Source organism: Panulirus ornatus, chromosome 11 (genome assembly GCF_036320965.1).
Source record: "Panulirus ornatus isolate Po-2019 chromosome 11, ASM3632096v1, whole genome shotgun sequence".
Lineage (NCBI taxonomy): Eukaryota > Metazoa > Arthropoda > Malacostraca > Decapoda > Palinuridae > Panulirus > Panulirus ornatus.
This window is the reverse complement of record NC_092234.1, coordinates 35,759,956-35,772,883: the sequence shown is the minus strand read 5'-3', so window position 1 is coordinate 35,772,883 and position 12,928 is coordinate 35,759,956. Positions and strand designations below refer to the sequence as shown.

The following is a 12,928-nucleotide window of genomic DNA, read 5'->3' as shown; positions in this document are numbered from 1 at the left end:
CTTCTCCAGATCCATAAATGCCACATACAAATCCATGTTTTTCTAAGTATTTCTCACACACATTCTTGAAAGCAAACACCTGATCCAAACACCCTCTACCACTTCTGAAACAACACTGCTCCTCCTAAATGTGATGCTCTGTACACGCTTTCATCCTCTCAATCAATACCTTTCCATACAAATTTCTGGGTATACTCAACAAACCTATGCCTCTGCAGTTTAAACACACATTTATCCCCTTTGCCTTTATACAAGAGCAATATTCATGCATTCCTCCAATCCTCATGCACTTCACCATGATCCATACTTACACTGAATATCCTTACCAACCAATCAAAAAGTCACCCCTTTCTTAATAAATTCAACTGCAATATCAAGCAATCCCACCACCTTGCCACATTTCATCTTTCACAAGCCTTTCACCACATCTTCTGTTTTCACAAAACAACTCTCCCTGACTCTCACACTTTGCATACCACCCCGCCCTTAAAACCCTACATCTGCCACTCTATCATCAAACACATTTAACAATCCTTCAAAATGCTCATTCATTATCCTCCTCACTCCATCACTACCTGTTATCACTTCCCCTTTTGCTCCCTTCACTGATGTCCCCATTTGTTCTCTTGTCTCGCACATTATTTACCTCCTTTCAAAACTTTCTCTTTTTAACATTATCATTGTACTTGACCGCCATCTCCTGCATCAGCAATGAAGCACCAGGAAACAGTTTAATGATAATCTCTCACCCCAACTCTCATTTACCCTCATTTTCAACCCCTGCATCTTCCTCTTAACCTCCTCCCACTTCCACTTATAAATCTCCCAATCATTTGAACTCTTTCCTTGTAAGTACCGCCTAAATGCATCTTTTTTTATCTTTCACTAGCAACTTTGGTTCTTCATACCACCACTCACGACCCTTTTTAATCTGCCCACTTCACACCTTTCACATGCCATATGATCTCTTGCACATTCCAGCACTGCTTCCCTAAATACCTCCCAATCCTTACCCATTGCCCTCACTTCATTTGCCATTCTACACTTTATCTCACCTGGTATTTCTTAACACAAGTCTCCTTTCAAAACTTACTTACTCTCACCACTCTTTTCTTTCTGACATTGTCTCCTCTTTTTTTAAAAACCTCTACAAATCTTCACTTTCGCCTCCACAGGAGAGTGATCAGATATCCCAATAGCTGCCCCTTTCAGCACACTTACATCCAAAAGTCTCTCTCGTTAACCATCTCCTCTACTCACATACGTATATCTGTGTATATCTCTCTATTTAAAATGGATATTCCCAATCATCAGCTTTTTTTTCACACACAAAGCCATAAGCTCTTCACTATTTCCATTCATAACAATGAATACCCCATGTGCACCAATGCTGACACACTCACTCAACCGCTCCCAAAACACTTGCCTCTCATGATCTTTCTTCTCATGGCCAGGTGCATAAGCACCAATAATCACCCATCTCTCTCCATCCACTTTCAGTTTTTCCCACATGAACCTAAAACTAATTTCTTACACTTAATCATCCTGCTTCAGGAGCAGTGTTGCTGCTTCCTTAGCTCTTATCCTTTCACCAACGCCTCACTTTACTCCCAAGACATTTCCAAACCATTTACCCTAGAGGTTCATTTCACTAAGAGCAAGAATATCCAGGATTCTTTCCTCAAACACACAACCTGTCTCTACTCTCTTCTCATCATGATTACATCCACACACACATTCAGACACCCTAATCTGAGCCTAACTATTCTCCTAATACGGGACTCTGAAAACAAGTTAGGAATGTTGTCGACTAATAAGTCCTTCTCACACAAAGAATCCACAAGCTTATTGCCTGCTAGAGAATAATCATATTGAGGTCATCTTTCACTTTGTCCCATCCTTATTACTTTAAATTAGTTTGGGTAAAATTTCATCGACTAAGTTTCAGACCAACTTTGGAGTCTGTTTATGTCTCCTTGTAAACTAATGCAACTTCCTTGCTTTTCACTTACTGAAGACCTTTGTCATTTGCAAATAAGTTCAAATTTCCATACCTTCAGGAAAGTCTTTAACATAGATCAAGATGAGTAAATGTCCCCAAAACAAACCCTGTGGCACTCTGTTGGTCACCTCAACCCATTTAGAAAAGGCTCCTCTAAAATACATCCATTGTTCCCTCCCACAGATAATCTGACCAATGAAGGAGTTATCCCCCTATTTCTGCCAGGTGATCTAGCTTCTTAATCAACCTCTCATGCATTAGTGTCAAATGCTTTCTGGCAGTCCAGATACAGACAGTACACCCAGCCTTCCCTTTTGTCCAGGACTAGGTGTTGAATCATTACTAAATGAGCTCTGGAGCCTTTCACAAGTTAGATGTTGGACACCGAAATAATTTTCAAAGTCCACTCGCATTTTGATATCTGGATCATATTAAGGGAAACTTCCCAAATTCATGGGACTAAATCAGGAAAATGGAAAAATCAACCTACATGTTGGAAAAAAATCAAACACTTAAACGGCCACAAATGTGTTATAACTGGCAAACTTAACTCATAACAAGACTGTAGGTGCAACAGCAGCACTTGACTAATACAAGAACAATCCCTTGCTAATGACCGAAATAATTTGTTCTTCAATACCAGATGCATACGAGCTTCACAATGCTTTTAATTACTCCTCTGTATCTCAAGAACTATTCCTGACTTGTGAATGATAGTATAATTTGTACAATAATACATATCATAATGAGATATGATACTAATGAGTTAATTCAGTGAGTTACTTACATTCAAAGTTGTGTATAGACCTCTATACACTAAATCCCCCATAATATTTTCTGTTAACTTATTAAGTGCTGGCCTCAGTGGTTCAAAGTTTTGCATGCGCACAATCCTCCAGGTGTTGGTTGCAGTGAAAGTGAGGAGGAGACGTAGGTATAGAGATATTAGACGATTCTCTGAAGATACCTCAGCTTGTAGGCTTTCCAATAACTTACAGGCAATGATCAGGATCTGTCAGGAATATAAACAGTATAAAGTATAACTGTGTAGGAATACGTAAACATATATGTTTATACGGATTGTTTACCATTAACAAGATATTCAGCTTAAATGATGTAACCAAAAAAAGGAAATCAATTTTTCCAAGTTTTCAATTACGGTATGAAATTAAAAGGAAAATGAGGAGAAAATTCAAACAGGCTGATTCTGAAATTTCTGACTTCTGATATCTATCTATCTAAATATATCTGATACCCATTCCCTCAAAGAACTCCCATCAAGGAGACGGCCAAAGTAAAAGAATCTCCACTTATCCTTCCTTACATTCCTGGTCCTCGTATACACTAATCCATGCATTCTTCCCCATCTCTCTCCTTCCAGTACTCTACCACTTTATTTTCCCATGTTACAGGTGGTCTTCCTCTCACATCCACCCTTTTAATTGTACTATCATACACTCTCTGAAATTCAGAGCATAAACTACTGTAAAGACTTGTCCAAGAAAAAGGCAAAAATGTGTTTAACATGGAAGAGAAACTCCTATCTGAACCTAAAGAGAGGAGCTATGGAAAGACTGTTTTATGTAAAACATCTTTCCATTACAGCGACATCTCGTTGAAAGCCAATTTACTACAGAGCTCTAGGTTTTTTTTTTGTGTAATGCTATATTGTAGTGAAAGATTGTGAATTCAAATGAACTGGTCACATCCACCAATTCTGCTTACATTTGCTCTGCCACTGATGAGTGGCATAAGTTTAGCATTCTGAGCCAATGAGCATTTAGCTTCTTATATCTCTTCACTTTAATTACATATATGAATGCTCAATATCTCACTACCTTCATTCATCATTCTAAAGAATTATCTAATGTCTGGAAAAAGGTTAGCCAGTGCTATTGTTGGTAAGGCACTCAACGTTGATGAGAAAAAGTATCACCATGGAAGAGAAAATGGAAGTACTTATCGGTAAGAAATCTCTCAAGAATGTATCTCCATATGTTATAGTGACCCTGATGAAACCTGATCTGTTGAAAGCTCATTCTTCATGGGCATACCTTGAGTGTTCAATGTATATGTTAAATAAGAATATCTTCCGTCTGTACATAAGTAAATTCTGTCACCATTCCTGAACAAATCTGCCTTCCTTTGTGTCCCTGTATTTTTACATTCTGACTCATCTACTTTTACTCTAGTGTATGCCACTTTTCTTATCGTATTCCACATCACACAAATACATCATTATTTCTTTCATACATGCTCACCATTTCCTGCATGAACAAAGTAGTTTCAGTCAAATGACAGAACCCTAAAGGGAAAAATCCTCACTTGGTTCCTTGCTCTGTTCTTTCTTTTGAAAAGTAATACAGGAAGGGAAGATTTCTAGCCAACCGCTCCCACCCCTTAGTAGCCTCCTACGATATGCAGGGAATCTGTGGGCCTGTCCAGTCACCTTTGTAGTCATCTGCCCAGACCTCCTAAATACTGATTGTATTCATTGTGGAGTAAGATAACAAGAGGTACGTATAACTGGTGTACCCTATCTCATCATGCTTGGGTTAAGCAGAGACTTAAAGATGTATATAAAACTTGTTCTCAGTGAGCAACACATAATATCAACATATGGAAAAGGTAAAGCAGCTCACTTGCTCAAACTCTGCCTAGACCCTTGAAACTATCATACAAAATAATCTTATTTGATTTGGTATCTGTTACAGGGAATTTTCAATTTATCTACTCAAAAATCATTAGAAGATTGATTACATTTGGTCTGAATACATATCACCTAGCATTATCCGCTGACATGCATCATCACTGTGGCAATATTCTGCATGACTATTAAATGAGTTGCTATGCAGTCATGACAAGTTGCAGTGCTACGATTAACAGAAATTTCACAAATTAATGCTGGGATATTTTTCAGTTTAATGTGGTGTCCAGTCCAGAAAGCCTAAAGCATTAGTATCCTTAACTGTTAGACTAACAAAATTATCTCCCAGGCCATTAGGGGAGAGAGAGGGATAGGGACTAACAGGGGAACTTTAAATTGATAATATAAACATAAAAAAATAAACTCACATCTTTCATATGTTGAATCCATTGCAATGTAAGTTCCTTATTCATTCCACATGCAACATAATTAAGCTTCATGTTTTCACTGTCCATGCTAGCCAACAAATACCTAAAACAAAGATAAATAAATTTCAATTATTTGACTGTCATATATGATTATCTTAAGGCTAACTAGTTAGGGGTCAACTTAAAAATCCTCTAAAATCTTTTAGTTTCAACACACTTCCAAATTCAAGGCATGATATGTAATGCAAAAAGTTAATCCATCTTAAGTTCTATTGATATAACTCATTGCCATTCTTATAAATGAACTTCTCAAATAACCAAACAATTAGTCATTCTTTACAAATCCATGTCATTTTTTGCAGATAAGTAACTACACAATCTTTGGGTCATTCATCACACCACTGAAATGCTTACCCCTTTAAATAAGAAAGATTCCGAGTTTTCTCCATTTACAATATCAATTGAGTATCCCTTGCAGGATACCCAATCGCTAAAGGATCAAATGACCAACAATCCATTCATGCAAATCCAATAACACCTTGTAACAAGAAAATGTTTACATGATGAAATACATTTGAGTCTAAGATCAGTTCTCAGACCTAAAATAGAAAAAATGAGATTCTGGGGAGAGCATCTGGGCAAAATGCTTCAGTTTGTTTGTTCTCTTGGCTGAAAAAAAAAAAAAATAGTGTATTCTAATGAAAAAACACAAGAAAAATAAGCTTCATATAACAACAGAAAATCTTTGATTTGTTCAAATATAATCAGAATGATAACTCATACTAATGCAGTGAATCTTTTGTTAAAGACATAATGTGAAGTAGTAAGGCAATCCATACAGAACAAAGATCTGCTTGTGTAATGGCTTTTAAACAATGAGTCCCTTGAAAAGAAGAATGACCTATTATGACTTTCTCAGGAGTTAGTCTACCCCCTTCTGACAAGGCATCTGCCCGCTTGTTCTTTATTTTCTTGAGCTTTGATGGAGCATGAAACGTGACTAAGATGCTTATCTGCAGATGATACAGCTCTCAAGGCAGACTGAAACACCAAAAGCTGGCAACCGAGTCTGGGAGAGTATGTGCAGACAGAGAGATGAGAGTATATGTAGAAAGGTAATGTAATGTACAGGAGAGGCATGAGACAGGATAGTATAAGTGTACACTTGAATGGCCTAGATGAAATGGAGTAATTTAAGTACCTAGGAATGGATGTGGCAACAAATGGAACCATGGGGGCTGAACTAAGTTATAGGGCAGTAGAGGTAACTAAGGTCCCGGGTGCATTAAGCAGCACGTAGAAGAAGAGGTCAGTACTTATCAAGGCAGAGACAGGTATACTTGAAGTTATAGTATTCCTTACACTGTAATGTGGGTGTAAGTCTTGAGCCCTAAACACAAAAGAAAAGAAGCATGTGAGCATGTTATAAATGAAAAGTCTTAACTAATATGTGGTGTGCGTCAGGTTGATCAGGTATGTAATAACTGTAAAAGTAAGGTCCAGCATTAAGAGCAGTGTGACTGAAAGAAATGAACAATGTGTGCTGAAATACTTTGGATTTATAGAAAGAACAGGTAATGAAAGTCACAATATCTATGTGCCACAAAAAAAAAAAGACCATGTATTCACTCATCAGCAAGTAAATCAATGCTGCTTTTCTTCACCACTATGCTCATTACATAATTATCCACTCAGAGCTCATCTGGTACTGACTTCAACCATACATCAAATCTTCTTTAAAACATTTTTGTAACTGTTCCATGCACACTCATTATTTCTCCCTATCATTCATTGAAGTTTTCCTAACTTTCAAGCTGCATTACTGTATGTTTTTGTTTGATATCTTTTTGGTATATTCCATGGCATTTTTGAAGACTTAAATACTTCTATTACTTCCTTTATGACAGGCCTTCATGTACAAAATATTATTCTTTTATACCTTTATCCATCAACTATCATGTACCTTTCTTCTTTCTGTTCTGAGATCTTTCAGTCTCCTACTCTACAGTACATACCATCATGTGAATTATACCTGTGAAGCACTTCTGAATTTGCTCTCAACTTTATTACACTTGTTAGGCTAGTGATGATACAAAAGTATTCAATTTTGCTTTTGTACAAATAAAACATTTTTATTAACACTGTACTTTTCTGTCTCTTGCTGTGAAAGTTCTCATTATTATATCACTCATTACGTGGCTTGGAGGCACTATCTTCTCATTATGTTCTGTGAATTCTAGTTTCTCCTGTGGTGAAGCATAGATATTTGACATTTATCTCACTTTCTACCACCTTCTCTGTAGTTCTTTGAACAATGTTATGAATGTATTGTTAACTGTTCCACAACTATCTATCTAACTATATCTCTGATCCAGTTCCTTCTGGGAACTCTCATCAAGGAGGTTGCACAGCAAAAGTCTCCACTTAACCCATAGTTATATGCCTCCCTCACAAACACCATCCCATGCACTGTTCCACCATTTCTCGACCTCTAGCACTCTTCCACTTTATTTCCCCATGTTACAGGAAGTCTTCCTCTCACACCAACCCCTTTAATCATACTGTCAAGAGCTCTTCTTCTAAATTCCACATCTTGCATTCTTTCTACAATCCCAAACCACTTCAAAGTAGAACATTTCACTCACACTACCACTCAACAATTCATTTCCTGTCATACCAAATTTTTCATGTGCCTATTCAAAGCTTTCTTCAATTAGTCGTACCATATGGTCCTCTAAAATAATTAATTTCCACAACCTGGATTCTTGACTTCTGTGACTCATCCCATGTCCATGTTTCAGTTGCACAGGTCAGAGCTGGGATGACTATAACTGTCCCTTCATCCTTCCTTCATTTCCAAACTTAAACTCTTCTCTTCATTATTCTCTTAAAAGACCAAGTGACTCTTCTCAGTACTGCTCTATCCCTTATCTTTTTTCTTTCTTTCATATTTGATAATGGTTTCTTGTGTTAGCAAGATAGAGCAAAGGACAGACGAAAAAAGGCCACCCACTCACATCCATTCTCAAGCTGTCATGTGTAATGCACCAAAAACAAAGCACCCTATCCACATCCAGGCCACTCAGATGTTTACATGGATGTTTCACACACTCCGGTTCAATCCACTGACAGCAGTGACGACCCCAGTATACCACATCATTCGAAATCACTCTTTCCCATGCACACCTTTCACCCTCCTGCATGTTCAGGCCCAGATTGCTCAAAATCTTTATCACTCTATCCTTCCATCTCATCTCCAATTTGGTCTCCCCATTCTTCTTCTTCCCTTGACTTCTGACACATGTATCCTCTTTATTAACCTTTCTTCACTAATCCTCTCCGTACATACATATAATATTCTTAAGGTTACTATTCCTTCAAACACATCCATTTCTGCCGACCCAGATAATGTTCTCTCTACACATTCTTCAGCGCTCCCAGAACCTTTGCCCCCTTCCCTACCACACGACTCACTTCCATGGTTCCATTCACCATACCACTCTCCATGACTCTTTCACTTTGCATACCACCCCGACCAAAACACCCTTCATCTGGCACTTTATCATCAAAGACATTTAACAATCCTTCAAAATACATATCTCCTCCTCACTTCATCACTATTTGTTATCACTTCCCCTTTTGCCCCCTCACCAATGTCCCCATTAGTTCTTTTGTCTTTTGCACATTATTTAACTCCTTCCAAAACATTTTTTCATTAACAAGAAATTTAACTGATACTTGTTCACCCCAACTCTAATTTGCCCTCTTTTTCAGCCTCTGCACTTCCTCTTGATCTGCTGCTTACTTATACACCTCACAATCATTTCCACTCCTTCCCCATAAGTACTTCCTGAATACCTCTCTTTTCTCTATCACCAGCAACTTTAATTCATCCCAACACTCACTATCCTTTCTAATCTGCCCATGTATCATCTTTCACATCCCACATGTATCTCTTGCAAGTGCCATCACTGCTTCCCTAAGTACCTCCCATTCCTACACCTTCCTATTGACCTCTTGCCGCTCTCTCTCTCTCTCTCTTATAGATCTCCCACTCTTAAGTATAACAGGAAGTGTATGAATGCTGATTGACAGAATGATGGAAGCGCCTCAATGCAGAATAAGTGAAGAGCAAGGGGTTTTTAGGAAAGGTTAGGGATGCGTGGATCAGATTTTTGTGGTAAAGATGACCGTGTCAAAGTATTAAGTGAAAGGTAAGATGCATGCACCTTTTATGGATCTGGAGAAAGCAAATGACAAAGTTGAGTGGAATACTTTATGGGATGTGGTAAGGATATATTGCATAGGGGGACAAATGGTGGATGGTGTAAAACCCTTCTATAGAGGTGCAAATTTTTGTGTAAGAGAATGAGAGTTGAGGGAAAGTTTTGGTATACAAGTCGATGTGTAGTAGGGCTGTGTGATGTCACTGGCCTTTTAATATATGTAAGGATAGTGTAATAATAGAGATGAAATCAAATTTAGGGAAAAGGGGTGCAGAGATGGAGTGTGGTGGTATACAGTGGCTACTGGCAAGCCTCTATGTGGATGATACTAACAAGAGTGAAGATGAGCTGCAGAAGGTTGTGTTTTATGATGTGTATATGCATAAGTGGAAGGTAAATGCAAGAAAAAGTAAAGTAATAGTGTCTGATTGGAAAGACTGAAAGTATAGATTTTGTAAAACCATACAGAGTGAAAGAAGAAAGTGTACTAAATTGTACTTTGGATATGGGAGGAGAAAGACTGGAAGAGGTGAGAGAACTTAGGTATCTTGGAACTGTATTAGGTAAGTTTGGTAATATGGAAGGAAAGATAAGGAAGAGAGCAGTACAGGAGAGTAGAAGAGTCAATGGGTCCCTTAACAGAAAAATGAAGGGTAAATGTGTAAGTATGGAAGTGAAGAGAGGATTAAGGAACAACATAGTCCTCGTAACCCTAACCTATGCAGCTGAAACATGGACAAGGAATTAGTCACAGTGGCCAAAAATCCAACCAGTGGAAGTGAGCTATTTGAGAGGAGCATGTGATATGGTTAGAGGGAATGAAGAAAAAAAGAAAGGGGTGTATGAGAGATATGGTATAGCAGGCAATGCAAAGGAAATGAATTGTGGAGTGGCAGAGTGGGTGAAACATAATACTTTAAGGTGGTTTGGGTATGTGGAAGGAAGACAAGACAGGGAGTTTACAAGGAGAATGTGTGATAATACAATTAAAGGGGTTGATGGGATCACATGTTACAAGGGCAGTTAGGGTGGAAGAACACTAAAGGGTAATGCTATTCCTTCGAACATACCCATTTTTGCACTACGAGATAACCATCTCTCCACACATTCTTCATCACTCCAAGAACCTTTGCCCCCTCCCGACCCTATGACTCACATCAGTTTCCATGGTTTCCATTCCCTGCCAAGTCCACTCTCAGAAATCTAAAAAGCTTCACTTCCTCCAATTTTTCTCCATTCAAATTTACATCCTACCTAACCTGTCCCTTAACCCTGCTGAACCTAATACTAATAACTTTGCTATTATTCACATTTACTCTAAACTTTCTTCTTTCACATACTTTTCAAAACTCAGTCACCAAACCCTGCAGTTTCTCACTCAAATCAGCCACCAGTACTGCATCATCAGTGAAAAACAATTGACTCACTTCCCAGGCTCTTTCATCCCCAACAGACTGTATATGTGCCCCTCTCTCCAAAACTCATGTATTTACCTCCCTGACCACCATATCCATAAACAAATCAAACAACCATGGGGATATCAAACACACCTGCTGCAGACCAACTTTCACCGGGAACCAATCATTCTCCTCTCTTCCTACTTGTACACATGCCTTACATCCTTGCAATACATATATACAGTAAGCCCTTGATTTAAAGGACTAGTAGGAGAAGGGGTGTCTGTTAATGCCAAAAGTCCATTAAAACAAATGTAACCTATTTCTGGGACACATTCAAGTTCAAACACTTTCTTTTAACTCTTATATCAATGTAGGATTAAGTGCGTGGTACGACAGTTGAGCGGTGGAGCCCTGGCAACGTTGGAACACTCACTGGAAGTTGGAGGCAGGAGTCAGACCAAGATAGAGGTGAAAGCATACTTCTTTATAATACTGAGATAGAGGTGGAAGCATACTTCTTTATAATAAAGTGAGGATGGACTACCTGCTTTCATTACACCTCTTACATGTCGCGGTAAGCAGGATTCAAACCTACATGGGAACACCCGAAGTTATTTCAAGGACGCTCACCTTCTTCATGTGATGGGGCACACCCAAAGAAATTGCCTAGGATGGGGAAACCAATCTAGACAGTGAGAAGATGGAAGCTATTTTACAAAAAATGGGGAATCATGGCCAACATCTCCTCAGCCCATTTCCTCCAGTCAAATGGAAGCACCAAAGCAGCAATAAAGGCAGCCAAACAGGTGTTGAGGGGCAACATGGGTGTTGGAGGTATCCTACACAACAGCAAAGGCTATACTCCAATATCTCAACACCTTCTTAAGAGAGGGAGATAAATTGCCTGCACAGCTAGCAGTCGGAAAACAGTTGCAAGACAGTGTCCAAGTGCCTCAGAAACATTATCTGATAAACCAGCGACAGAGAACTGCGCTGAGAAACAGGGAATGGGTCAGAGCTGAGATCCAGGCTTGCATGCAGTTGACGCCACTATGCTGCCCACTGTCCATGGGCACCCGTCTGCGTGCAGGATGCCACTTCAAAGGTGTGGGACAGGTTGGACATGGTAGCGCAGATGAAGCCGCATAGGCAATACTCGTGAAGTTGTAAAGCAGTGGCCGCCTGTCTTTGCAAAACTGACGTCACCTATGACCCCAGGTTTCTCTGATCCCCACAACACCCATTATTCAACGGCTTCACCCCCACTTGCGGCAAGACCTAGCCTCAGGCGGCGGCACCTTCATCATGTGAGACATCGCCCCACACACATGCAAGATTAGGTTTTTGGTGGCTCCTGTGAAAAAGGAACACACTAATTTGTTATGTCATTTTTGTTCTATTCACATGCAGTGTATTGTTCCTGAGCAGTGATTTGTGTGTATATTTCCCTTGTGTCTTATCGAATTTCAATTTCATTCTTCTTTTCAGTTTTCTTATTTCTAGTTTTCCTTTTGTTGTAACAAAATGTCACATTTCATTACCAAAATTTCGTGAGGGGGGGTGTAGGGTGTAGTGTATCATACGATAACTGGGCGGCGGTCATCCAGCAGCATGGGAACACCTGCCTGGCCTTGCCAGGCAGTTGGAAGCAGTAGTCAGAATCATACAGGTGATGCCACTTATCTCCTCTAAAAGGACACTTCTTTATAATAAAGTGAGGATAGACTACCTGCTTTCATGCACCTCTAACACTCACCTGATGCCATTTTGAATTATAAGGATTGAAAAATATTTAATACATACAGTCAATATTCTGAAATAACAGAAACACTCTCTATACAACCTAACTACATGACAGCCTGAAGCAGACTGAGACCAAAACAAAGCGAGTTTACCCCACACTTCCAAAAGCAAGTACAACATGAAAGGTGAATGGTGTGGTGTTTGAGATTTTATATTCTTTTTTCATCATTACTGATTAATGTACTGTATCATTATCATCTGTCGGTTAAATCTGAAATCTGTTATATCAGGGTCCATCAAATTGACGTAATGCCAGGAAAAAAACAAAAAGGCCACATTCAGTCTCTAGCTGTCATGTGTAATACACAAAAACCACAGCTCCCTATCCACATCCAGGCCCCATAGACCTTTCTATGGTTAAAAAAAAAAAAAAAAAAAACACCTCCCTATCCACATCAAGGCTCCATAGACCTTTCCATGGT

At 39.0% G+C, this 12,928-nt stretch overlaps 1 protein-coding gene across 1 annotated transcript in view; it reads right to left on the bottom strand.

Moving 5' to 3' along the window:
- Window positions 1–12,928, bottom strand: part of LOC139751401 (ubiquitin-protein ligase E3B) — a 260,968-nt gene that overhangs the window by 208,481 nt on the left and 39,559 nt on the right. The window contains exons 4-5 of the mRNA XM_071666787.1: window positions 5,078–5,180; window positions 2,790–3,014 (exon numbers count right to left, since the gene is read on the bottom strand). Coding sequence (XP_071522888.1) covers window positions 2,790–3,014; window positions 5,078–5,180 — 328 coding nt within the window. The remainder of the gene's footprint in view (window positions 1–2,789; window positions 3,015–5,077; window positions 5,181–12,928) is intronic.